General features: G+C 53.2%; 2 protein-coding genes across 4 annotated transcripts; both read right to left on the bottom strand.

Annotated features, from left to right (window-relative positions):
* Positions 1 to 500: 500 nt before the first annotated feature.
* On the bottom strand, positions 501 to 9,262 carry SNF8 (SNF8 subunit of ESCRT-II). Of its 3 annotated transcripts, none has more exons than XM_043584151.1 (8): positions 9,102 to 9,262; positions 8,685 to 8,735; positions 5,685 to 5,823; positions 4,276 to 4,380; positions 3,562 to 3,634; positions 2,474 to 2,615; positions 1,517 to 1,591; positions 501 to 725 (listed from the first exon to the last, which is right to left on the bottom strand). In XM_043584151.1, the coding sequence occupies exons 1-8, from the start codon at positions 9,153 to 9,155 to the stop codon at positions 588 to 590; spliced, it is 777 nt and encodes a 258-aa protein (XP_043440086.1). In that variant the 5' UTR covers positions 9,156 to 9,262; the 3' UTR covers positions 501 to 587. The 3 variants fall into 3 exon arrangements, with proteins under 3 accessions (XP_043440086.1, XP_043440087.1, XP_043440088.1); XM_043584152.1 differs by lacking the exon at positions 9,102 to 9,262 and adding an exon at positions 8,952 to 9,093; XM_043584153.1 differs by lacking the exons at positions 501 to 725; positions 1,517 to 1,591 and adding an exon at positions 1,607 to 1,708 and having other exon boundaries at positions 9,102 to 9,248.
* Positions 9,263 to 13,387: 4,125 nt separating this feature from the next.
* On the bottom strand, positions 13,388 to 18,235 carry LOC122485405 (gastric inhibitory polypeptide). Its single transcript, XM_043584148.1, has 5 exons — positions 17,670 to 18,235; positions 15,879 to 16,055; positions 15,170 to 15,262; positions 14,375 to 14,476; positions 13,388 to 13,509 (listed from the first exon to the last, which is right to left on the bottom strand). The coding sequence occupies exons 1-5, from the start codon at positions 17,747 to 17,749 to the stop codon at positions 13,500 to 13,502; spliced, it is 462 nt and encodes a 153-aa protein (XP_043440083.1). The 5' UTR covers positions 17,750 to 18,235; the 3' UTR covers positions 13,388 to 13,499.
* Positions 18,236 to 27,201: the final 8,966 nt, after the last annotated feature.

Raw genomic sequence — 27,201 nt, 5'->3', positions numbered from 1 at the left:
TCGGTCAGTTCCCCCAGATTCCACGGTTTCCTCTGACCACCACTTGACTTTGACCTCTGTTTCACACTCAGCCGCGTCTGTCAGAACCTGCAGGGCCTCAAGGAAGCTGGATGAGACCGGACGAGTGGCTATGACTTACGGGTCCGTTAGGGTCTGCTGGTTTGAGATCAAAACATCTTTCTAGGGACCAGCTTTGAGCCAGCGGGCTGTGATTTATGCCTCAGGGCTAGAGAGAGACTAGGCTGTCGAGCCAGGAGGCGGACAGCCTTCGTTCTAGACCCGGCTTTGCCGTGAGCTTGGAAGACCGGCCCGTAGAGGTCCTTCCCTCCGTGCTCGCTGTTCTGTGTAACTCGGGTCCTCCTTACTGGATAAATGAAGTTTTCTCCACTAAAGATGCTACGGGAAGGCACTTTAAGAAAAAACAAGCCAATGGGGGAAGCGTACAGAGGGCGCAAGAAAACTTGGAACTCTTTCTTCTTGAAAGAAAACAGAGACAAAAGCAAAGTTGTTCGGGTTTTATTCGCCAACCGCTCTCCCCTCCTCTCCCTGCCAGCTGCTGGGCCCCCACCCCCTGGGCGCTCCCAGAGTCAGGGGAGAGCTTCTCTGGCCTCCTCGGCTGTAATCTCCTGGGAGTAGAGGTCCGTGAAAAGAGCGGGCAGCCAGTAGTGGGCCTCCCCGGGGGCCTGTAGGTCCAGCCAGGCCAGCCCTTCCTTCAGCAGGTGTTCCTGGAGGGAACGGGGAGGAAGAATCCTCTGGGACAAGGGAGCCCCCGTAGGGGAGACTGACAACCCCCCACACCTGTTTTGGCTTCAGTGGGGTTTTCAGGCTGCATCTACACGAGTGCCTTCCCGTATTTACACAACGGGAGCCACCGTGCTTAGTTCCGCGTCCGTTACCTCGCGGGTAAACCTTTAGGGAGAAGTTAACGAAAGGGCTGTTAGCTTAGAATGGACTCCCGATTCCTACAGCTGGAAAGAGGCCCAAGAGGGGCTGGTTGTGCCCCACAGCATTAAACAGATGTTTCTGTTACCCTGCTTTCCAGAAAAAAAGGAGATCTAGTTTAACTGCCTGGATGAGGAAGAAGGTATTGAAGGCCAGGGTTTACAGTCTCATGCTCCTCCGTAACATCGGCCTCTCGTTAGCGCCACGGAATCTGTATCTACAGAACTGTAACTACAACACGCAAGGTAACAACATGATCGCGGATGTGTCATTAAGTAGTTCGCAACCCCCTCACTCTGTATTAACAGCGTTACTTCTGATACAAACTACGTGGTCTGACCAGGCTCCACAGGCCGGAGACAGGAGGGGGGGTGGGGGGGCTCGCCTGCCGCAGTCAGGAGCCTGCCTCAGTTGTACCTCTCAGGGCCACCCTCAGAGACGTGGGGTCACTTCTGTGGGCCTTCAAGGGAAGAGGCCAGCGGAGCGAGGCTAGGTCCTGCCCGTGTGCTGCCTGTCCGCCCTCCTCCTCCCATCTGGGGCCCATCTTTTCTGGGCCGTTCCAAAATTCACATACCAGCACTTGCCGCGCTCGCTCGGTCTCCCATTTAAGACTGGCTTGGATATCGCTGACGGTCACGTAGCCATTTTTCTGAAGGAAGGAGGGATGGGGAGTCAGGTTAACAGCGTACTTTCCCTAAGAGCCCAGCATCCGCCCAGGAACAACAGGTTTACCCACATGGGACAAAGAACTGCCCTTGGGCGAAGCCTATGAGAGCACAGAAAAAGAACGTTTAGAAGTCCCAGCAAAGAGAGAGAGAAGCAACTTTCGGGCTGATGAGGTGTGTGGGGGGAGGGGGGTGAGTCTTAAAAAGTGGGGTCCCTGGTACTGAAACATTAGACTTTCTCAGAGAACTTTGGAGTATGATCTGATTCAGGACAAAGAACGGACAGGAAGGGACGGTGACCATTCCCCAGGGAGAAAAGCCCTCTCCTTCTTGAGTTTTGTTCGGGGGTATAGATTTAAGAAACCCGAACCCCTCTTTCCTAAAGCCATGGTAAGGATTTGGGGGGGGGGGAGGGTACGTGCTGAGGAACAGGGGGAACGGTAGACAAGATTACACATTTGTTCTGCGGAATCGACACCCAGTTTTAAGAAGACCTCAAAGAACCCGTCTACCCAAGAAAATACAGTTCGTTGTCTGCATGTCCGCCTATCCCGCTAGACTGTAAGCTCCCGCAGAGCAGGAACCACGTGGTACCCGTCGTTCTGCGCCCCGCAGCCTGGCCCGGTGCTTGGCACTGTAGCTGCTCAATAAACGTCTTCTAAAGAAGCTCAGCTCTGACTGGTGCATCCGCTAGACAGTCTGGGCAGAAGACCCCCCCACCTTCCCGTCCCGCCCCCCGCCCCCCACCCCGCCCCCCACCCCGCCCCGCCAGAAGCCCCGCCCAGGCCGCCCCGCCCACACATGTGCACGCACACGCCGCCCCTCCCCTCCCCACGAGCCCCGGCCCCTCGCGAGGCCCGCGGTACCTCCGCCAGCTGCAGCACCACCGTGTGGTCCATATTGAGCTCAGCCGGAACAGACTGAATGAGGTAGGTGCCACCCACGGGGATGATGCCAAAGCCGGTGCCGAGCGCCTTCAGCTTCTTGATGGCCCTGATAAGGTCGTCTCTGAGGGGAGGAAACGCTGCTGAAACACCTTGGGCCGAGCGGACCTGGCAACGACGCACTTCCGGCTCGGCCCTGGGCAGGAGGCCCCGAGAGAAGACCCAAGAGGGCGGGCGACGTTCAGTGCCATTAGCGAAGAGGCGGGGTCAAAGGGCACCAAATGGTGCCGCTGCCAGTCAAGGGAGACGGTGCCCGGCGATCAGCCCGCGCACTCAGCAAACCATGCTAACCCCAGACAGCGGTCAAAAATACGCCTACGGGGGCCGTCAGGAAATGTGAACGAAGGAGCTAAAGGCAGGGGACAGCAGGGAGCGGCGTGGACTACGGCCAAGTGCAAAACGCTTCTCCATTTTACAGAGGGCCACCCGGCTGATCACTGCCATGTGGCTTTTCCCTAGTTCCCCACTAACTCAAACCAGGGAAAAAGAAAACCCGCAACACGGTGGGTTCGTATACCCAGCCCACATACTGACAGCATTTCTTTTTGTTTTTTTAAAACTTTTCTCACCCTGAAGTCCCACAGAGAGGCTGGCGAACCAGATCAATCTATCTCCCCCCATCTTCTGGCCCCCACCCCTCTCCCCAGCCTTTCTCCGTGCGGGCGCGCTAGCTTCCTGAACCCCAAGTAATCCAGAGTCTACACAGCCCCAAGTTAAAAAAAAAAAAAAAAAAAAAAAGGCAACAATACATTACGTAGACATGAAAAAAATACATAAATGATGCTTAGAAGGAAATACACCGGAACGCTGGCAGTTGTAATCTCCCGGTGGAGAAGTTACAGGTGGTTTTTGGTTTTTTAGATCTGTGCACTTTTGGCATTCTAAAAAAACATGTTGGAATAAAATGATTCCTAAAGAAGCCCAGACATACGAGCCGTAAAGAGAAAAGATTTCATGTGATTTCTAGAAAGGCTTTTCTACACGCCAGGGGACTGGAAGGCACGACCTACTGGCTGACATCCTGTGCGAATTTGCCCCTTCCTTTTAACACCTGCTGATGTAGTTCCTCCAGAGTTATCAGACCTGTTGGAGGGGACAGAAAGCAGATGAAGTCCGCTACACCAAACCAATTAAAAAAAAGCAAAGGCAGCAGCATCTCCGAAAAGCTACAAACACTCGCTCAACGTCGAGGCTGTTATCTGTTTACGGCCAGTGATTTCTAACTGGGTCTAAGCTCGCTTGCTTTCTTGACTTCAACACAGCCCATTCGATGCGCTCATTAGGAGGACGCCGCTGGAGGCCCATTTTGGGGCCTCACGTTTTGGGGAGCACAGAAACTCGGCATCACCCTACTTTCCCGGGAGTGGCAGGGCAGACCTAGAGTTCCTCGTGATAAAGTCATAACCCAGACACGTTGTGTATCGGGGAAAAGGCCTTAGCTCCTACCTCCCTACTGTTTTCTATACTAACCAGGGGCTGGACCTCCCCGGGGCAAAGGTCTCTAGAGAACAGAGACAATCATCCAGGCCATTCCATTTACCCCTGGCCATGGAGACCTGGTATAGATTCAAGGGCATGAAGCGGCTGAGACGCTTCAGAAGACCAGTTTCTCAAGATCTCACTGGCCTGCAGACTGAAGGCTGGAAAAGCTCATCTTTCAGGGCTCTCTCTCTCTCTCTCTCAGGGAAGCCCAAAGCCCAGTCAAGAGACTTCGCCACACTCACCTCCATTCCGGTGCTTCAGGGCCAGGCACACTTCGATGATCTGAACACCCAGCTCATAATAGAAATCTCCCACGCCCAGCATCTCAGACCAAAATCCTTTTCCAGCTAAAAGACAGAAAGGCAACAGTCTAGGTCATATGTTAGCCTACGTCCATAGTTTCTTTCAAAGCTAGATCAAAACATCTATCCTGTAGGAAGCCTGCCCTGCCTAGCCTAACTCCTTATGCTCCATTTACTACTCAGGATCCCCAGACAGTTGGAACTCTTGGAAAAATTCCTGCTAAAAAACAGGCTCAGACAGTTGTAAAGGGTGGGCCTTCTAAAAGGCATTTCTGTTTGGCTAAGTGGCTCCAGGATACTATGAAACTGAGTTTTCCTTTCCCAAAGCATACAGGGAAACATAATGGGACAAGGCTAAGAAAAAAGAATATGCAGGGGTGCCTGGGTGGCTCAGTCGGTTGAGCGACCGACTTCGGCTCGGGTCACGGTCTCACGGTTTGCGGGTTCGAGCCCCGCGTCGGGCTGTCTGCTGACAGCTCGGAGCCTGGAGCCTGCTTCGGATTCTGTGTCTCCTCCTCTCTCTGCCCCTCCCCTGCTCACGCTCTGTCTCTGTCTCTCAATAATAAACAAACATTAAAAAAAAAAAAACAATATGCAGACCGGGCATTCAAAAATCCATTGAAGGCCATAGTTTATGGAGTAAAAAATGCAGGCTATAGACTAGTAATTATAGCATAATCCAATATGTTAAAAAAAAAAAAAAAAGTTTATAAATACAATGTATGTGTCCAGCAAGATAACCTTAGACTGTTAATATGTATCCCTGCAATTAGGGGACAGGATCAGGAGACTTCTATTTTCTGTTTTTCTCTTTTCTCCTTCGTTGACCGACTGCATAATTACATGCTACTTTCATTAAAATGAAAATTTTTTTAATGTTTCAGTTATTTTTGAGAGAGAGAGAGAGAGTGCGAGTAGGGGAGGGGCAGAGAGAGGAGACACAGAATTTGAAGCAGGCTCCAGGCTCTGAGCTGTCAGCACAGAGCCCGACAAGGGGCTTGAACCCACAAACCGTGAGATCATGTTCTGAGCCGAAGTCGGTCACTCAACTGACTGAGCCACCCAGGTGCCCCCGAAATTCTTTTTTAATAGGGGAAAAAACCCATTAAAAAATCCCACTGTAGATCATTCAAGGGGAGGTCAGGCACACTGGCTACCAACCTACTCTCCAGCCTCCCCAGCTTTCCCATCAAAGCGGGCCCTCAGCCACCCTGCCAGGCCCGCACCAAAGACTACATCCTCTGGCTCTCCCTGCAGGCCCTTCTAGAAGATGCCCTGACAACAGTGATGACAAGGAGATGCGCTCCTGTCCCTAGGAGAATACCACACCCCTACAGTCAACTCCTTACAGGCCAGAGGATCCACCCCGATGGTGGCGCACATGTCCTGGAACTGCACCCGGAATTCTGGATTCTTCCGGATCTCCTGCTTATGCTTGCTGGCAAATTCCTCCAGGTTGGTCTTGAACATGTCCAACTGCTTTGACATCTGTAGGGTGGACAAGGAGGAGGTTAGGGGCAGCCCAGCTAGGTGATAGATGTCAAAAATAAGTTCCTGGCCCAGTGGCAGGGCAAGGGCTAAAATAACCCATTTCCTCCAGGCCTACTATTATGCTGTTTCTTATTCCCCCTTTCTTTAAAAAAAAAAAAAATTTTTTTAATGTTTATTCATTTTTGAGAGAGAGAGAGAGACCGAGGAGGGGAAGGGCAGAGAGGGAGACACAGTATCCGAAGCAGGCTCCGAGCTGTCAGGACAGAACCCGATGCAGGGCTCGAACTCACAAACCGCGATCATGACCTGAGCCGCAGTCAGTTGCTCAACCGACTGAGCCACCCGGGCGCCCCTTGTTCCTTCTCTATTTATCCCTAACTCTCCTTCATGGTTCTGCTGTCAGCTGACTTGGATGCTATAATGTTTCCTCAATTCTAAAACACACATTTTGGGGGACGCCTGGCTGGCTCTGTCAGTGGAGCACATAACTCTTGATCTCAGGGTTGTGAGTTTGAGCCCCACACTGGGTGGAGTTTACTTAACAATAAAATGTTTTAGGGGCGCCCGGGTGGCTCAGTCGGTTGAGCGTCCGACTTCAGCTCAGGTCATGATCTCACGGTTCGTGAGTTCGAGCCCCGTGTCAGGCTCTGTGCTGACAGCTCGGAGCCTGGAGCCTGCTTCAGATTCTGTGTCTCCCTCTCTCTCTGCCCCAACCCCGCTCATGCTCTCTCTCTCTCTCTCTGTCTTAAAAATAAATTAAAAAAATTAAAAAATATATTTTAGGGGCGCCTGGGTGGCTCAGTCAGTTAAGCGGCCGACTTCAGCTCAGGTCATGATCTCGCGGTTCACGGGTTCGAGCCCCATGTCGGGCTCTGCACTGACAGCTCAGAGCCTGGAGCCTGCTTCAGATTCTGTGTCTCCTTCTCTCTCTGCCCCTCCCCCACTCACCCTCTGTCTCTCAAAAATAAATTTTAAAAAAATTAAAATTTTTAAAAATAAATCAAACAAGATATTTTAAAAAGAAACATAAATAAAAAATAAAACACATTTTTCCCCCCACGTGTTCCTGTTCTAAATTTTTTTTTTCAACGTTTATTTATTTTTGGGACAGAGAGAGACAGAGCACGAACGGGGGAGGGGCAGAGAGAGAGGGAGACACAGAATCGGAAACAGGCTCCAGGCTCTGAGCCATCAGCCCAGAGCCTGACGCGGGGCTCGAACTCCCGGACCGTGAGATCGTGACCTGGCTGAAGTCGGACGCTTAACCGACTGCGCCACCCAGGCGCCCCATGTTCCTGTTCTAAAGACAGGATGCCTCTAACAATCCGTGGCACATCTAATGTAGTGCCTTCTTTTTCTTTTTCCCACAGAAACTGTCATTACATTGAAGGTGCACCTCATAATCCATTTTGTCTTAAAAATGAGGTGGGGGGGGGAGAATGACTGAGTGGCTCAGTCCGTCAAACATCTGACTCTTGATTTCAGCTCAGCTCATGATCTCGTGGTTCCTGAGATCGAGCCCTGCAGCGAGGAACCTGCTTGGGATCCTCTCTCTCCCTCTCTCTCCCTCATGAGTACTCGCAAGCTTGCTCTCTCTCCCTCTCTAAATAAGCTTTTAAAAACGAGGGGATGCAGCATTCAGAGAGAGGGAAATCTCCAGCCACTGACAGAAAGGCTGAATAGGAGAAAATGAATTAGGTGCGCAGTGACTATTTAATCTTTCGGTCATGGACCTTCTTGGAATCAACTCCAAAAAAAAGAATCCCTAAGGGAAGGGTGGGGGCCTACCAGACTGCATTCCAAAGCTACGGTGCTAATGATTTGGGGGATTTTCTGACTCATGGCTGTGACTCCTTCCCTTTCTCTAATTAACAAAGCCTACTTTCTACCTGCCGGGAGAGTAACGCTCCTGGCCCAACAACTCCTCACTTGCTACATATTAGAAACATTATAATCACCGTATCCAGTTGATTCTCCTATGTCATCTCCCTTATGAGTGGGAGCTTTTGAAGAGCACAGCCTGTGTCTCTTTCCTCAGTTCAAGGACCCCCATTTCCTTGCTTAACTGCTTCCTCCTCTCCTTCCCCAGTCGTCATAACTGAGTAAACTTGGGGCACGGACAGAAAAGGGAAGTGTTAGAAAAGGAAACCGCAGGCCCCGCACCCCATCACTGACACACACTTCTGGAGGGGACATTGGTGGTGCTGGCACAGAGTAAGCAATATTTTCATGTCATCCCCCGGCAGGTCAAGTGAAAGCCTCCAAAGATCTAAGTCAAACGGCTCTACCAACTACTACCCAGGTAACCTTGGACAAACCACCTGAATGTCCTCAATTCTAAACTGGGAAGAACAGAGCTCTCTCCTGATAGGACTGTCAGGATGAATGAACGAGACAGGGTCGAGAAAAAACGGGCACGTGCATGGGAGGATGAAAGCATGTAATCATTCAAAGATGTCAGCTATCACTGTCATTAGCAAGTCGGTAAATGGTCTGAGCAGTCCAGAAACCAAGATTTGCCAAAGAGTCGAGTTTTAGTTTGATCGGAACAACCTAGGGGCACCCCGGTGGCTCAGTCGGTCAAGCCTCCGACTTGGGCTCAGGTCACGACCTCGGGGGTTCTTGAGTTCAGCCCCCCCGCGGGAGGCTCTGTGCTGACAGCTCAGAGCCTGGAGCCTGCTTCGGATTCTGGGTCTCCCTCTCTCTCTGTTCCTCCCCCGCTCACGCTCTGTCTCTCTCTCTCTCAAAAATAAATAAAGATTTCAAAATGTTAATCCACACGATCTAGTCTACATCAAGGGCGTCCTGTCCACCCGGTCGGGTCTCCCTTCCTGCCTGGAGTCCTCCAACCGACTCACCTGGGCCAGCTGGTCCTCAGCCAAGACAGTTCCTCGCTCCTTGTACTTGGCCTGTCAGACAAAGAGACCGGCGTGAGTTGAGAATGGGCACTGGGGGCTCCCACTTGTACTGCCCCGGCTGAAGTATGAAAAGAGGAGGGTGTCTTTTAAATGGTTTTTCTTAGGGAGAGGGAGGAGGAAGAACAATAGACGACTGGTCTGTAGCCAAATTTGGGGACGCGGGGGGAAAGGGCTGGTGGACCCGGGGATGCTGACATTCCAACCCACCGGAAGCTGAAGAGTCTCAGTTCCCCGGGACCCGAGCAGCCTGCTGTCAGACTGCGATGGGGGGCGATTTGAGGGTACAGAGCTCTCCGCTCCAAGACTTCAGTCTCTGTCGGGTCGGGGGTGGCTGTGGGTCGGCCTTCGTCCCCTCACCTCGGCCAGCTTCTTCTTGGCGATGGCGCCGGCTCCCACCCCGCGGCGATGCATCCCAGCCCCGGGCCCGCGGGCCGCCCCGCTGCCGGGACCCCGGGTCTCCGCGTCCCGGGATCCGCCGCCGGCTCCCGACGCGGAAGCGCGGGCCGCGCGTCATCTCCGCGCGCCGGAAGCTACGCGCCGACTTCCTGCCGCGGGGCAGAGCGGCCCCGCCTTCCTCGGGTGGCCGGGTTGGGAGAAGCCCCGGCGGAGCCCCGCGGCGGGGAGGGACGAGGCGGCGAGGACGCGTGTGTCGGCCGCGCGTTCCCCCACCCACGTGGGTGCCTGGGACCCTCGCTTGTTGGCGCGGCTGCCCTTCCGCCGCCACCCAGCCTCCGGCCGCCTGATACGGGGCCAGGCGCGGAGTCGCCCCGAAGCTTCCACATTGAGCATGGAACCCAACCCATTCTGCTCTAATGGAGCCGACCCCGTTGGGAGTCAAACGCGGAGGTTCTGACTGGGGCAGGCCTTGCAGTTAAGAACTTGGACTCTGGAATCGGAAAGCCTGGCCCCAGAGCCCACGACCGCTGCTTATGATCTAGTAGCTTCCGGCAAAGTCCTGAACCTCTCGTGGTCTACTGGCCACGGTTGGTTTAGAGTAACCTACTCGTGAGGTGGTTGTGAGGATGAAGGGAGAAAATACGTAACCAAGCATTTAGGGCGATGCCTGACACATAAGTAAACATCCGCTATGATTGTTATTCACCAGATGTGGGGTGGAATCCGTCTGTGTGTTTAGGAAGCTCCATAAGGTTGTTTTTTTTTCTTTTAATTTGTTTAATGTTTATTTACTTTTGAGGCAGAGAGAGATAGAAAATGAGTGGGGGAGGGGCAGAGAGAGAGAGGGAGACCCAGAATCCGAAGCAGGCTCCAGACTCAGAGCTGTCAGCACAGAGCCCGATGCAGGGCTCGAACTCACGAGCGGTGAGATCATGACCTGGAAGTCAGGCACTCAACGACCTGAGCTGCCCAGGTGCCCCTCCATAAGTGATTGCTATAGCACTGAGCCTAACAAAAGGACTAGTGAAGGATTCTTAAGTCAGGGAGTAAGAAGATCAAATTCTGGTTTCTGGAAAAATTAGTGACAGCCCAGGACTCCTGGGTGGCTCAGTTGGCTAAGCATCCGACTTTTGATTTCTGCTCAGGTCATGATCTCCTGGTTCCCAAGACCAAGCCCCACATGGGGCTCTGCGCTGGCAGTGGGGAGCCTGCTTGGGATCCTCTTTCTCCCCTTTCACTGCCCCTCCCCCTGCTAACATGCGCCCTCTCTCTCTCTCTCTCTCTCTCTCTCTCTAAACATAAATAAACTTTAAAAACAGAAAAATCGGTGACAACCTAGAGAGACTTAAGTCAGTCATAGCAATCCAACCTAGGAATGAGAGCTAGGGGGTGCCTGGCTGGCTCAGCCCCAGGAGCATGCCCACTCTTGATCCCGGAGTTGTGGATTTGAGTCCCACACTGGGTGTCGAGATTACTTAAATGAATAAAACTCCCAAAAAAAGAAATGGTGAACGCTAGGACTAAGAGAGTGGCCACGAGGACAGGGAGAATGGGACAGACGGGATATTTGGAAGGCAGAATGGTAAAACCGATAGATGAGGGCAGTGTGGGTCGGGGGAAATGCTCCCGTTCACTGGCTTGGGCAACAGGGTGGTGCTATTCAGAGAAGGGGCGTGGGGAGACAGGGACTGACACCACAGGATGAAGCTGGAGAGGTGATTAAGAGTGGTTTTGAACATGTTGAAATTGAGGTCTCTGTAACATCACAGGAGAGATGGCCAGTGGTCATCTGGATGTGCTGGTAGGAAGGTCCACAGAAAGATCTGGGCAGAGTCACACAGATCCAGAATCCGCAGCAAGGTAAAATCGTGAATGTGAGTAATGTTACCGGAAGTTTCAAGTTAAAGGATTAGAAGAGGACGGGTGATCGTCTGCCACCATTTTGGTCCTTAAGGGATTATGGAGCCAGGAGCCAATGAGCCTGGGTCCCTCAGGATTTCATGCAGCGGAACTGTCACTGTCACACCAGCCGTGAGCTCCCTGCCTCTGGATGATCTTTATTTTTGAGAGAGACAGAGACAGAGCGAGCGCGGGGAGCGGGGGACGGGCAGAGAGAGAGGGAGACACAGAATCTGAAGCAGGCTCCTGGCTCCGAGCTGTCAGCACAGAGCCTGATGCGGGGCTCGAGCTCATGGACTGTGAGATCCTGACCTGAGCCGAAGTCGGACGCCTGACCGACTGAGCCGGGTTTTATTTTTTAGTAATCTCCACACCCAACGTGGGGCTCAAACTCACAGCCCAGAGATCAAGAGTTGCTCGCTCCACTGACTGAGCCAGCCAGGCGCCTCCCATACCGTCATATTCTTCCTAAGCCACTCCCTGACACAAAAATTTGGTCCCTTCATGACTCACTGACACAAATAGACACACCTGCTTCATTTCTCACTCTTTGACTCACACCTTATGACCCCTTAAGATACATGCGCTGATCCCTCCCTCACACCCATGTCTTCAAATTGAACTATCCATACCCTCAAATGCACACACACACATACTCCCATAGGTGCAAACACCTGGCCCGAGACAAACCTTGTGACCACACTTATGCGGACACCCTCACTCCCTTATTCGGACACGTTTGTTCTCTCTTACAATTTTAGAGAAAGTATGTTGACCAGTAATGTGCTGGTAAATGTTTAACGAGCCCCTCTCCCGGCTGGGAGGGAGGAGCTCTGATTTATGGCACTTGTCAATTTCCACGGTGCACCCTGGCCACGGCCAATTTCGAGCTAACAATGATTCTACAACCTGCTCACAAAACTCCTGACAACTTAACCACGGCTCCCAGAAGCGCTCAGCCCCAGTATACGCTGTGTGCAGCCCATCACATTTGCCATCCCTTGCTTTCAGTGACTCACTGGCCTTAGCCGGAGCACGGGACTTCAGTTCTCTACCTCACGGAGGCAGTGTAGTGCATGGTTAACAGCTATTACGTTCTTATCTTAAAATGATGTCCTGAGGCTTTAAGTGATGTTTGTAAGGTACCGAGCACAATGCCTGGCCCGTAATAAGAACACTGTACCAAGATTATTTTAAATCATCCTTTCTGATTCGCTGACCCCCGGAGAACCCAAGACTCCAGAGACAGAGATCCAACTTCTTCCCCAGGACAACCAGCTCTACCATAGAGAATCACTAAACTATATCCTCTGAGCAAAGGCACGCTCTGAATTGTGTGACATACATTCTCTCCGACCTCAAGGAGTTTAGGGGAGAGGAAATCTACAACATCGGAGTTGGAAGACAGAGCCTGGCAGAACCTCAGGCAAGTTCAGTTCTCAAAAGCGTTTTGTTTGGTCAGCAGAAAGCGTGTCTCTTCCATTTTCACAGTCCCCATCCTTCCCATTGTCTTACAGCCTCCCCACTTTTCTCAATTATGCTACTGGCCCGGCCCTTCAGCCGATCCAGCTGGCCACTCCCTGATTTAAAACCAATACCCTTGTATTTCTAAATTGAGGTTTAGGTGGGTAAATGATAACAGAAGTTAACTTTTATTGACCATTTACTTTGTGCCAGGCATTATCTGAATTAATACCTCAACCCTAGGAGTTGGGTGGTTAGGAATCTTCTTTTTCACAGACAGGAAACAGGCCAAGAGTGAGGAACTAACTAACTGGCCAAGTCACGGACTGAGTAAGCGATTTGAATCTTTGAATCGAGGTGCGTTTGACTCTTGTCTCCTAAAATAGGACTAGATCGAGGGGAGCGAGGGCATTCCAGGTAAGATAACCCGAGGGAAAGGGGTGGGTAGACAGCCCTGTTTTCTGTGGACACCAGGCACTGGGGGGAAGGCGGTGTGAGGCTGCTCCATTCTTTCTCATAGCACCCTACTGTTTCTTCACATGGCTTAGGATGTTAGGTGATTATTAATGTGTGTGTGTGTGTGTGTGTGTGCGCGTGCGCGTGTGTGTATGTATGTTGAAGATTAAAGTCTGTCTCCATCACGGGACTGCAAATTCCTCAAGGGCAAGGACTGTGCTCATTTCCTTGGCTGCCGTATTCCCAGTGGTGACCACAGTCCCTGCCAATGTTAGCTTTCCAATAAGTGTTTGTAGACTAAAGAGACGAATTATGGGTGCCGGTGGGAGCCATAGCTCCTTTGCATTGGGTGGCACACACACACAGAAGACCATTCCCTGGTAGCGCTCGATAGACGTCGGAATAAGTTTCGACCATGGGCACAAGGATTCATTTCAGCTTAAACTTTATTGGTTTGGCTTCTCTCGGGGGCCCTGGGGTGCAGCTGAGGCCTGAGCAAGTGAAGGGCAGAGTCCGGACCTGAGCTGGGTTTGGTCTGAGTCACTGAAACCTGGGGAGAGTGGAAAGAGGAGGGGTAGTGGTTGGAGAGGGGGGTCATTATCCACTTAGAGTCCGCAAAGCAAATCCATCCGGGTGCCCAGCCATGGTTCAGCTGCTCCTACCTCCCAATTACCTTCTTAATTATAAGTCATCAAAGTAAGTCCAGAAAGCACCCACCTTCCTCCGGAGAATTTCTCATACTCTTCTCCATTGTTCTGATCCCGCCCCCCTCCCCCTTTCCCTTCCTGCCCTCTACAGGAAGCCATCCCAGATTTGGTCCCCGGCTTGCCAGCATGGAAGCCTGAGATGTATTTCGGTTTCCACGCCCCAGTGTTTGCATCTTGAAATGAGTGTCCTTTAGGTGGGCGGATCTCTTCACGGTGTTAGTCATCCCTTGCTTCTGGGACATAATAGATTAAAGGACTTCCTAGCCGGTGAGGTCGATTCAAGGACCACTGAGACCCACAGAGAGAGGAAACATGCCTCCAACTCTGCAAGTGCCGTCACTGGGAAGGGGCCATGGGACAAGGGGACAGTGGGAAAGCCGAGAATAGGATGGGGTGGGCGGGGAGGTGAGCGCAGCCTGTCACCTGGACGCAGTGGAGACAGAAGTTCAAGAAGGGATAATAGCCGCCAACATCACTGAACTCCTGTTCCTCACAGGTTGCTCTCGGCTCTCTCCCTGGATTATCTCGCTTAAACCTGACAACAGTCCCGTGAAGTGGTCTGAATAAGCCTTGATTTTCGTGAAAACACGGAGGTTCGGAGAGGCTTATGGGTTTGCTGGGGTGACGATCTGAACCCATGTGTGGCCCCAGAGCCCAAGCTTCTGCGCGCTGTGTATGATGCCCAAAGCCGCCGACCGCCGCCCCCACCTGAACCTGCAGATTTCCATCCGATCCGCCATCCAAGCCAGCAGCTCTCGAATCAGTAAATCCTTTAGCAGATCTTCATCACTGGGGTTCTTGGGTAGGGAGCTGCCAAGAAGAAAGCCTTAGGGCGGGCTTGGCCATTTTTTTTTTTTTTTAGCCTCGGCCCCACCCGAAGTGAGTAAATAGAGGGACTCCAAGGGGCAGCGGGGGTGGGGGGAGGGGGTCAACACAGCTGCTCTCTCTCTCTCATCTCAGCTTTCAAAGCTCCACCCTGGTCTGCAGGCCAGGGGAATAGGGGGTCTTCAATACAGATGTCCCACCCACCCACCCAGAATGCCTTCCCCAAACCCGAGAGGTGATTTAGGGCACATTCCCTCTCTAGAATGATCCGAAGCTTCCTCAGCTTGCTCGGAGAGGGGGCAACTGATGTCAAGGGACTGGCTTTGGAAGGGTCCCCGTTCCTCAAACACGGCCTTCCTGAAGTTTGTCGGGGAGAGGCGGGGAAGCCAGATCCCTGAGGTCTCTTGCGCCGCCCCCTCTCCTTGCCTCTGTGACTCTGCATACTAGGTCATCAATCGTCGGGGGACTCTGGCCCCCAAACCCCTCCTTGGACCCCAGCCCCGATTTCTCCCAGGCTTCTCCCCTTAAGCTTGGGCTGGCCTCCGGGAACTCAGAGAAGACCCCTCTTTGAACTGAGAGTGGAAGGGGATGCTTATCTGGGGCCTTGCCCTGCTCCAGGGTCTGGGAGAGGGAACAATGAGGCCCTGCCCCCACTCCTTCCCTTGTGGGCTGACTCACCCCTGCTGCTCCCTCGCCGCCCCCTCCTTCCTGTTAGATTGATGGGCCAGCTCCAGGGCCCCGGCCTCCCTCTGGGTGATGTTGTGCTCCCAGCTGGTCAGGTAAAGATTAGGGGGTGGGTGGGGCTGGGGAGACTCCAGATGTCCCCCAGTCCCCAAGCGCTCCGATCTTTGGGGACCTTAACCCAAGTCGCAGAGGGGACGTCTTCGTTCAACGGCCCCACTGCCTGTCTTCAGCTGCCAGAGAAGAGCTTTTCGGCGTCTACCGTGCTGAGCAAACAGCGAGGGCAGGGGAAGGGACTTGGCCAAGAGAAGAAGAAGGGCAAGGGCACTGTATCCTATTTCCTAAGTCCGAAGTGACCACCACCAAATCGTCATTGTCAGCAGCTCAGCGATCTCTGTCTTAGTCCCCAGCCCAGTGGGGATCCTCTGTGAGCCCCCCCAACCCCACCCCCACCCCCCCGCCCGCCATCTTCCCTGATCCTTCTCCTTAGAAGAAGACTGGAAAATTGCCTTAGTCCCACGCCAGACTGGGCTACCGCCTGAGCCCTGGTCAGGGCCACCATGTTGCCCAGCTCCCCATCGGTGCCTAAGGGAAAGGCACAGCCTGGAGTTGAAGTACAGGGCCGCGTGGCACATGTGAGGTCCGGTCTACACGAAGGAAGGCACAGCCAGCCTGGGGCCAAGAGAGGGCAGGTGCATTGACTTACTCATTCTTCCTCCCCTTCTGGGCCAGCAGCCAGTTCACAAAGTCTTGTTGGCGGATCTTGTCCATAGCGATGCTGTAGTCACTGATGAAAGTCCCCTCGGCGTACCTGGGGCCTCGAGGTCGGGAGCCACTGACCCTAGTGTGGAGTCTGGGGGGGGGGGCAGGGAGGGGAGACGAGAGAGAAAGCAGGACACCGTGGGAGGGGCAGGGGGCGAGGGGACTCACGATGCGGGGACAAACGATCGATCGATCGATCGTCACTGACAGGAGGCTGATGTTTGAAAACAACCCTCCCCCCTTTCTTGGGAGTCAGTTTTTATGGAGACGTCCTGTTGTCTAAGCATCAAGCCCCTGGGACTCTGTCCTCAGCCCAAGGGCCCACTGCATCCTTAGTGGGTGTGGCTCTCGCTTCCGGGCAGAGAGGGATCAGGGGTCCCCTTGATCTCAGGGGACTGATCTCAGGTCCCTCCTCTACTCCTCTTGCCTGGCCCAACCCCATTCAAGTCTTTGTTCTTGATCCATACCAACAGTAGTGAGCCCTCACATAACGGCACTTACTCTGTTCCAGATCCTCTATAAGCCCTTTACTGGCGTAAACTCATGTGATCCTGATAACACCCCTACAAGGTAGACACCATATTTTTAAAAACTTTTTTTTTTAACGCTTATTCATTTTTTTGAGAGACAGAGAGAGACAGAGCGTGAGTGAGGGAGGAGAAGAGAGAGAGGGAGACGCAGAATCCGAAGCAGGCTCCGGGCTCTGAGCTGTCAGCCCAGAGCCCGACGCGGGGCTCGAACTCACAGACCGTGAGATCGTGACCTGAGCCGAAGTCGGACGCCCAACCGACTGAGCCACCCAGGTGCCCCCAGACACCATATTTTTTTGTGTATTTATTCATTTTGAGAGAGAGAGGAAGAGAGAATCCCAAGCAGGCACCAAGTGTGGAGCCTGATGCGGGGCTTGAACCCACAAACCATGAGATCACGGCCTGAGCCGCAGTCGGACATTCAACCCCCTGAGCCACCCAGGCGCCCCAGGTAGACGCTCTTTCTATCCCTTTTTGGGAACGAGGAAACCAAGGTGCAGCGAGATTGATGTAGCACACACAGAGCAGGGGGCAGATCTAGGATCTACCCTCGGGCAGTCTGAGCCCACGTTCCCAGCTTCTATGTGACGGCCCCTGTCCTCGTCCACATCTGACGCGGCTGATTTGGGGGGATGACGGCTAGTCCTTGCCTCCGACAAGGCCCAGCTCTTTGCTCAGACAAGTCCCTCCTGGTCCTCCGGAGCACAGAGGCCCCGTGCTCCACGGGCTCAGAACATTCTGCCTTTCCTCAAGGTGCTCGGGACAGCCTGCAACTCGCCTAGGTGGTTCTTTGTCCCCCACCTTGGGCCTGTACGTTCCACGAGGCATTCGTGGACCACTCGGCACGTTTATGTCCTGTGGGTGGCGCCCAGGAGGCCTTCTCTACAGTTTGACCAAAGGATGAACATACGCGAACGCTGAAGGCTTTCGCTAGGAAGGGAGGCGCCGTCCTCTAGTTCAGACACTGAGCCACTGAGGAGGAAGTCCTTCCAGAGATCTAACCACAGTCTCTCTTGTGGCAATGGGAGCTCGGAATAAATACCCTCTGGTTCTGTCCTCACTCGGCGCACACACACTGCTGGCAGGTTCTCCCTCCAGTTCTTCCCTCTTGGCCTGGGATTCCTCCCTTTCTCATCCCCTCCGCCCCCTCAAAGCCAGAACCCGGCCATCCTCTGCGGCCTCCTCCCCTGCGCCCCTACCTGGAGTGACCCTCCCCTTTCTCTGCCAGCACCGCGGCCAGGAGCAGGGACCCCAGCAGCAGACTGAAGATCTTCGTGGCTCCCATCTTCCAAGGGTTATTTCCTGAGCGGAGAGACAAAAGGGGACCAGGATGAGGGAAGCAGCGTGCTCGGGGACAGCCGGTGTGGCCGGCCACGTCCCGCTGACGCCTCAGAGCGTTGTGCGGGTTCTGAAAGCTGGGGACACTGAGCTCTGGGGATCAGGGCTTTTCTGGGAGGCTGGAGCCGCGCCTTGGGGAGCGGCAGGGGCTCTCAGATCGGCCGTCACCTAAACCATCACAGAACCTCTTGCCCGGAGTGAAAGCCACCAGCAGGACCGGACCGTCTCATCCTCTCCTTCTCGGGCTTCACTGTTTCTACCCGGGGTCCCCTGCAGGAAGACGAGCCCGGACATCTCTAGGTCTGGCTCGGGCTTCTCGGGGCTTGGGAGGAAGGTTTGTTACTGCTTTTCACCCCTTTTCAAGATGCCCCCCCCCCGGATGAAATGGGGTCAGACCTGCCTTGGCCACCTGGGTGTTACAGGAATCCTTAGAACCGCCGCCTTATTTCTCACGTAGAGGAAAAGAAAGGTGCAGGGGTGACGGTGGTGAGCATTAACGGGTGCCAAGATCCACTGCCCCTCCAGTATCCCGTCCGTTCCCCGTCCCAGCCGCTCTCTTACCTGGCTTCCTTTCCAGCTCTTCCTTAGATCGAGGACAGGGCAGGGATTGCTTCCTCCCGCCTTCTGGACCTTTGGAGCCTCTCTCAAGAGAGTCGGCGGTAGCCCCTTTATATCCAGGCATCGCACACCTGCTGATTAGCCTAAAAGCATCTTATCTCAAAAAATTAAGTCCGCAGCTCCTGCCACATTAAGTCCATTTTACGCGTAATAAAGTTGCCCTTTCCACCTGAACTGTGCTAATCGATGATTAACATTTGGGTATCTCGGCTGCCTCAGACGGCAGGCTGCCTTAAGGGTCCCCTTTCTTCTCCCCCCCGCCCCCACTTCTGGGCACGGGGCCCTGTATTCTTCCCGCCCCACTTCCTTTGCAGGTGCTCTCAGAAAGGATGCCCTGGGTGAGGGCACACTTGGGTAGGGTGCCATTGCCTGGGGTAGGACCGCTCCCACAGGCCACAGGCCGCCCCTGGATCAGAGAGAGCGGGGCACAGTCCTTTGAACCCCAGCCCTGGATAGTGGCCCACAGCTTTGGCAGTGAAGCAATGTCCCCGCTGCGAAATCTAGGGGGATATCCCACCCAGCGGGCTGGGGGAAAGGGCTGGAGAGTGAGACCGTTGAGGGGACACGAAGAATGGGGGGTTCCTGGGGTGGCTGGGAACCACAAACTTACAGCCAAGCTGCCTTCCTCCGTAGGGGCAGGGTAGAGGCAGCGGGGTGGGGTGGGGAAAGAGGTACATTTACCCCTTGGGAACTCGAGGGAAGGCGGGCAGCTACAATTCTATTTGTAAAGATTTATTGGGGCGCCTGGGTGGCTCAGTTGGTTAAGCGTCCAACTCCCGATTTCGACTCAGGTCATGATTTCACGGTCCGTGAGTTGGAGCCCCTCACGGGGCTCTCCGCTGACAGCATGGAGCCTGCTTGGGATTCTCTCTCTCCCTCCCTCTCCCCACCCTGCCCCTCTCCCCCTGCTCACATACTCTGTCTCTCTAAAATATAAAATAAATCCTAAAAAAAAAAAAAGTTATGAGACCCAAGCCTCTCTCTTCAAATGCCCTATACAAGAGAAGTCTGTGGTTCTGTCTCTGCCATCAGACTGGGGGATCTGAGAGTATGCTGTCCCTGTCAGGCTGGAGGGCTCACCAGGGCACGGCTTTGTCTCCCTGATCAGACCTGGGGCGGGGGGGGGCCTCTCTGAGATCAGGAGTATGAACCAAAGGCTACCTGTTCCCCATCCCACAGAAGCTTCCGGAGTGAGGCTAAGGCTCATCCTGAAGGAGCTGCCTCTGACTCTCTCCAAGCACTAAGCACATGGCTCTGTCTTCAGGGCTCAGGCTCGAAGGGGCAGGGCAGACACTGCATTTGGGGCGGACCCCAAGGCCTCCTTCCTAGGCTCTTCCTTCTCCGCTCGCCGTGGTACTTTGAACCCCAAACAACCAAGCTCGTGCCCTGCCTATTAGCTCCAGGCTCAGCTGATAAAGGCCACTTTCCTTTCCAGGTAAACTGTGCAGCCGGGAAGCAGCTCCAGCGTGAAGTTAAGTGCTTGTGTGGGACGAGGGGGTAACTGGACTAGGGGAGCAACTTGTCTCTGCTCCCTAGAAACCTCGCCCACCCGCCGCCTATGTTTCACCGGTCGTCGAGAAGAACTTCTCTCCCGGCAAGCTCTGCAAATTCCATCTCCCGGCTCTCAATGGGGAGACATTAGGCATCATTTCAGATCTGGCCTCCAGAGGGGATGTGGAGGTGCTTGTGATCCTGTTTCCTGTTGAGCAACAGTTGATGGGCTCGCTCGGAAGGGTGTGTGTCAAAACCTGGGCACCCCTGCCTGGAGGCACAAGGTATCCAGGAAGGGTGAACGTCATTCCCTGGGACCCCTAGGTCTAATGCCCAACAAGACTTGAGGAGGGTTCTGGGATGGGTCCTGGCAGCCCTAAGTCCCTGCCTGGTGCTCTGGGGATTTGTTTAGGGGCCAGACTCCTCCGAAGGCCAGTTGTGCCTCAAACCCGCACGTCACCCCGTCTTGGAGGGGACCTCTCTGCAGTCCCCCAACCTGTTTCCCTTTGATCTTTGGCTCTCAGGCAGTGGACAGACTAGAGAGAATGTGCCCTGGGCCCTGGGGGAGGAAGGAATGTAGGGAGGGCCAGAGGAGGAGATCAGAGAAGATGCCAGATGCCCAGGGAGACCCCCAGCCCCCAGCCCAGGGCATATTGGGAGGCTGGAGAATGGAAAAGATGGCCTTCCGCGTTTCCGGGGATCAGAGCCTGCTGAACTTGATCAAAATAGTTCAGTCAATCCCCTGCAACCCCACCAGCCCGTCCACGCATGATAAGTGCCCGAGGGTGCAGATTCCAGCACAGTGCAGCCGTGGGGACAGGGAGGGGGACCCTGGACGTGGCAGACCCCCAGTCCACTGGGGAAACTTTCCAGGATGTGGGGGGTCAGAGAGGTCACCAGGGACGGGAAGGCAGGAGGAAGCCCGGATACAAAGGCCAATGGCCCAGACAGGTGGAGAGCGGGTGTGTGTGTGTATGTTTTGGCGGGGGGGGGGCTCCTAAGGACTCATAGAAGCCAGGGAATCAGCACAGGAAGGGATAATGGCAGTATTGTTGCAAGAGAACCCAGGGTCCTGCTCCCCAGAGCCTTCTGATTCTGGATTGAGGCCCCAGGATGAGAACCCGAGCAGCAGAGAGGCTTTGGGGGTTGCCGGCTCTTCCAGCAAGAAAACTGGAAGGTGGTGACTCACCCCCGCCCCCCAACCCTCCAACCCCCCCACAGCCCAAGGGCCACAGAGGACATTCCAGGCCCAGCACCACAGCCAGGCCAGGGTGACTCAGAGGGCTGGTTGCAGCCTCCCTGCCAGGGACTCCGGCTCAGAGGTCGGTCGACTCGGGCTTCAAGCTCATCGGCTGACTCAGAAAGCAGATATCCCTTTCTGATCTCTCTTACATCAGGTGGCAGATTTATACTTCCTCTCCTGCAGAGGAGACAGAGACGCAAGCTTTGCTGAGCGATCTGCTCTGCGCCTTGCCTCCCCAGTCACATCTCGAGCGCGGTCGTGGGCCCAAACATGTCTGTGCACGCCAGCCCCGGTACCCACTCCGGTCAAGATAGGTCCTTTGCCGGAGGAATCTTCGAGAAAGAAGATACTTGGTCCGGGAGATCGTAATACCCTGGCATGATGACAGATAGGTTAACCACCCTTACGGCGGTGAGCGATTTTTAATGGATTATAATTGTCCGGTCACGATGCCATACACCCCGGGGCCAATAGCTGAACTAGACTTTGATGAAAATAAATAAATAAATAAATAAATAAATAAACGGGCGCCTGGGTGGCTCCGTCGGTCAGGTCTCTGACTCTCTTGACTTCGGCTCGGGTCGTGATCTCGGGGTGCGTGAGCTCAAGCCCCGCGTCCTGGCTCCGGCTCCGCCCTGCCCTCGCGGAGCCTGCTTGGGATTCTCTTGTCTCCCTCTCTCTCCGCCCCTCCCCTGCTCACGCTCTCTCTCAAAATAGGTAACTAAACATTAAGTAAATAAACTAAAAGTCTTCGTTAAAAACCGGGAATGTACTACCTACCGCCTCTCTTGGCCAGCTGCTATAAGGAAGCCGTTTGGAAGTCCCTCTCAATGCCGACCCCGATCCCTCTTGCTGTTTTCAAAGGCTCTCTTTTGTCGGCCTTGGTCAAAGAAAAGGGCTCAGCCCTTAGTAGTCGCAGCCTAATCAGTGGGAGGAGAGCTGCGGCGGGCGGCGAAGAGGCAGAACTGGGGGGTGGGGGGTGGGGGGGCACAAGGCTCTCATTCCCCCCCCCCCCCGCCCCCAGGAAGAGAGGGAAAAGCTGGAGGTGTTTTTAGGATGAAAAGCCAAAGGGCTGGGCCTCCCAGAGAAAGCTGCATTCCTGACCCTTTCTCTGCCCCAGGTGGGAGCACATTCCAGGGGGGAGGGAGGTGAGGGGGTGAGAAGAGAGGGCCTGCCCTTCGTTTTCCCTGCAGGGGGACACCTTCCAGGGTCCCCAGCGAGCCCCCCCCCCCCACACCCATTCCTGGGCTAGGCGAGGGGCGAGCCCTCTATAACCTCAGCCACCAACCAACCACACCCTTCTTTAAGTAGATTAGGGAGTAGCCTGCGGGGCGGAGAGGGGGCATTCCAGCCGCCCGCCCCTCCCCAGGTGAGGTCTGGCTTTGGGCAAAGCCCTTATCCGCGCTGAGCTTTCGTCTGCCCATCTCGGAACTGGAGATAAGACGGGAGAATCCAGGAGCGCCTGGCTGGCTCAGCACGGTTGATCTCAGGGTGGGGAGTTCAAGCCCCACAGTGGGGCATAGAGCCTCCTTCAAAAGCACACGAACAGCCGCCCCCCCCCCCCAAACAAAAACAGAATCGGTCCTCCCTACCCCGTGGGCAAGTGTGGCATTGATGTCTGGTTCGCCTGAAGGCATCCTGCCAGTGTTGGCAGGTGGCATTCTCTGGAAAGATCTCCTCCACCTCACTCTAATGGCGAGAATTCAGTAAGACGGAATAACAAATCCAGGCCGACTCGGCCCTTCGCCTGGCGCAGGGAAGGTTCACGACATCCAGGGAAGGTTCACGACATCCGCCTGTTAGGGGTGAGGGCTGTGGAGACAGACCCGCCTAGGCTAGCAGCAGGGTGGTTTAGAGCAACTAAATCAAAGGTGCTTCGGATCAGCTTTCTGGAAAATGGGGAATGTCATGATTCCTGCGTCAGAGAATTGATTTGGGAAACATGTCTACTGAGCAGATACATTGTGTTACCTTGTATGTTGATACATTCCTGATCTTTTGCAGGGAAACAAATTACTCCAAACCTTAGCAGTTTATTTTTTATTTTTATTTATTTATGTATCTATGTATTTATTTTGAGAGAGAGAGAGAGAGAGAGAGAGAGATTGAGAGACTGAGCACGGGTCGGGGAGGAGCCGAGACAGAGGGAGACACAGAATCCGAAGCAGGCTCCAGGCTCCGAGCTGTCAGCCCGGAGCCCGACGTGGGGTTGGGACCCACGGACCGTGAGATCGTGACCAGCCGAAGTCGGACACTTGAACGACTGAGTCACCCAGGTGCCCCTAAAGATTTTATTTGTAAGCAGTCTCTACACCTAGCGTGGGGCTCAAACTCAACAACCCTGAGATCAAGAGTCTCACGTTCCACCCACTCAGCCAGCCAGGCGCCCCCAAACTTTAACAGTTCAAAGCCACAGACCCTTGACCTCTCACCGTTTCTGAGGATCGAGGACTCTGGCGGTGGCTTAGTTGGGTGGTTCTTTTTTTTTTAATTTCTTTTTAACATTTATTTTTGAGACAGAGAGAGACAGAGCATGAATGGGGGAAGGGCAGGGAAAGAGGGAGACACAGAATCGGAAGCAGGCTCCAGGCTCCGAGCCATCAGCCCAGAGCCCGACCCGGGGCTCGAACTCACAGACCGCGAGATCATGACCCGGGTGAAGTCGGACGCTCAACCAACTGAGCCACCCAGGCGCCCCAAGTTGGGTGGTTCTAGCTGAGGGTCTTTCATAAAGTTGAGGTCAGCTGTCAGTCGAGTCGCTGACACCCCCAGAACCCTGGGGCCGTAGATCACCTTCCAACACCTTCCAAGCTTGTTGCAGCGACTGTAGACGGAAGGCTTCAGCGCCTCCCCGTGTGGACCTCTCTGCGCTTCTTCCCCCAGAGCAAAGTCATGCACTTAAAATGACAGCCTAGGTGAAACTCAGAAATGACATGCCATCCCACCAGCTTTATGCTATTGGTCACAGAGACCAACCAGATTCACGAAGCATTTCTTTCCATGGCCGTAAACTCTGGCCATTTAATATCTACTTATGCTCATCTCAGTCCCCTTCCCTCTGCAAGAGTGAGAACTGAGATGATTTTGCATCCTGAAGACAGGCAAAGCAAGTAATTTCGCTGATATTCCACAAAGACCCAGCAGAGTACAGACATCAAAATGAGTTGGATTCCAAGCCTGTACTTGCTTTCTAGGCAGAAAATACTGCTTGGGACGTACTTACACCAAAAAACAAAACAAACAAACAAACAAAAAAAACCAACAACAACGAAAAAAGTGGTTTGTTTGTTTTTAATTTTTTAAATGTTTATTTATTATTTATTTTTGAAAGAGAGCAAGCAGGGGAGGGGCAGAGAGAGGGAGACAGAATCCCAAGCAGCCTCCAGGCTCTGTGCTGTCAGCACAGAGCCCGATGCGGGGCTTGAACCGTGAGATCACGACCTGAGCCAAAACCAAGAGTGAGACGCTTGACCAACTGAGCCACCCGCGCACCTCACCTAAAATAAGTTTTTAAATTGTTGTCTATCTGAAATTCAGATTTGGGGAGCTTGAGTGGCTCATAGGGTTGAGCCTCTGACTCTTGATTTCAGCTCAGATCATGATCCCAGGGTCACGGGATTGAGTCCGATGTTGGGCTTCGCACTGAGCATGGAGACTAAGATCCTGTCTCTCCCTTTGCCCCTCTCCCCCACTTGCACTCTCTCTCTCTCTCTCAGATATATTTTCTTTTTTTTATTTTATTTTTTATTTAAAAAAAAATTTTTTTTTCAACGTTTATTTATTTTTGGGACAGAGAGAGACAGAGCATGAACGGGGGAGGGGCAGAGAGAGAGGGAGACACAGACTCGGAAACAGGATCCAGGCTCCGAGCCATCAGCCCAGAGCCCGACTCGGGGCTTGAACTCCCGGACCGCGAGATCGTGACCTGGCTGAAGTCGGACGCCCAACCGACTGCGCCACCCAGGCGCCCCTCTCAGATATATTTTCTACAAAACTTAACTGCACATCCTGCTCTGTTATTTGCCATATCTGGCACCCTGGCCTGGAAAGCTTTTTTTTTTTTTTTTTTTTTTTTTTTTTTTTTTTTTTAATTTTTTCAACGTTTTTATTTATTTTTGGGACAGAGAGAGACAGAGCATGAACGGGGGAGGGGCAGAGAGAGAGGGAGAGACAGAATCGGAAACAGGCTCCAGGCTCTGAGCCATCAGCCCAGAGCCCGACGCGGGGCTTGAACTCACGGACCGCAAGATCGTGACCTGGCTGAAGTCGGACGCTCAACCAACTGCGCCACCCAGGCGCCCCTGGAAAGCTTTTTAAAACCCCAATACCTCGGGGTGCCTGGCTGGCTGAGTTCATAGGGTATGCGACTCTTGATCTCAGGGCTGTGAGTTCGAGCCCCATGTTGGGTGTGGTGCCTACTTAAAAAAAAAAAAAAATCCCAATGCCTCAGCGCCATTCCCAAAGACTCTGATGTAATGACTCTGGAGATTTTTGTTTAAAGTTCTTATTTTGAAATCATTTAAAACCGGGGCTCGGTTGAGCATCCCACTCTTGGTTTTGGCTCAGGTCACACGGTCCCAGGGTTGTGGGATTGAGCCCCAGTCGGGCTCTGTGCTGGAAGTTGCAAAAATAATACAGACAACTCCAATATACCCACAGATTCATCAACTTTTAGCAATTTGCCACTTTTGTGGTATCATTCCATTATTTTTTTTCTGAACGTGTGAACATAGGTTATACATGTCATGTTCCTTTACCACTTAATAATTCCACGTGTATTTCCTAAGAACAAGGATATTCGCACACATAACAGCAATAAGTAAATCATGAGATTCGACAAGTTTAACATTGGTTTAAAGCATATAATCCGTATTGCAATTTTTTCAATTGTCCCAATAGTGTCTTCTGGGGTATTTTATTTTCCCTTCGTTGTGAGATTCACCCCAGGATCATGTATTGCATTTCATTGTCATGTCTCTTTATTTTCCTTCAATTTCTCAGCCTTTCTTTGTCTTTCGTGATACTGACATTTCAGAGTCGAAATTCGTTGTGTTATTGAACGTTTCTTAATTTGGCTTTGTCTGATCTCTCTTCCAGATGAAATTCGGGTTATGCATGGTGGCCAGCATACTATACAATTTAAAGTGTGTCCTTTTGGGGTGTCTGGGTGACTCAGTCAGTTAAGCAACCGACTCTTGGTGTCCGCTCAGGTCATGATCTCAACGATTTGTGAGTTCGAGCCCCGCATCAGGCTCCATGGTGACAGTGTGGGATCCCTGCTTGGGATTCTCTCTCCCTCTCTCTCTCTGCCCCTTCCCCACTTGCTCTCATCTCTCTCTCAAAAACAAACAAATGAACATAAAAAAAATTTTAGGGGCGCCTGGGTGGCGCAGTCAGTTAAGCGTCCAACTTCAGCCAGGTCACGATCTCGCGGTCCGGGAGTTCAAGCCCCGCGTCGGGCTCTGGGCTGATGGCTCGGAGCCTGGAGCCTGTTTCCGATTCTGTGTTTCCCTCTCTCTCTCTGCCCCTCCCCCATTCATGCTCTGTCTCTCTCTGTCCCAAAAATAAACGTTGATAAAATTCCCTTTAAAAAAAAAAAAAAATTTTAAAGTGCGTCCTTGCTAAGGGATTGCACTTAGAGGATCAAGATGTCTACCTGCCCATGAGTGATGGAGATTTTCACACTGTATAGTTACGATTTTCCTCTTTAAAAAAAATTTTTTTTTTAATGTTTATTTTTGAGAGAGAGAGAGAGAGAGAGAGAGAGAGACAGAGTGTGAGCAGGAGAGGGGCAGAGACGAGACACAGAATCTGAAGCAGGTTCCAGACTGTCAGCACAGAGCCAGACACGGGGCTCAAGCTCACAAGCCGTGAGATCATGACCTGAGCCGAAGTCAGGCATGTAACTGATTGAGCCAACCAGGCGCCCCTCTATTTTCCTCTTTATAACTAATAAGGAATCAAATTTTTTTTTTCTCAACGTTTATTTATTTTTGGGACAGAGAGAGACAGAGCATGAACGGGGGAGGGGCAGAGAGAGAGGGAGA

Source organism: Prionailurus bengalensis, chromosome E1 (assembly GCF_016509475.1).
Source record: "Prionailurus bengalensis isolate Pbe53 chromosome E1, Fcat_Pben_1.1_paternal_pri, whole genome shotgun sequence".
Classification (NCBI taxonomy): domain Eukaryota; kingdom Metazoa; phylum Chordata; class Mammalia; order Carnivora; family Felidae; genus Prionailurus; species Prionailurus bengalensis.
This window is presented reverse-complemented; position numbering and strand designations above follow the sequence as displayed.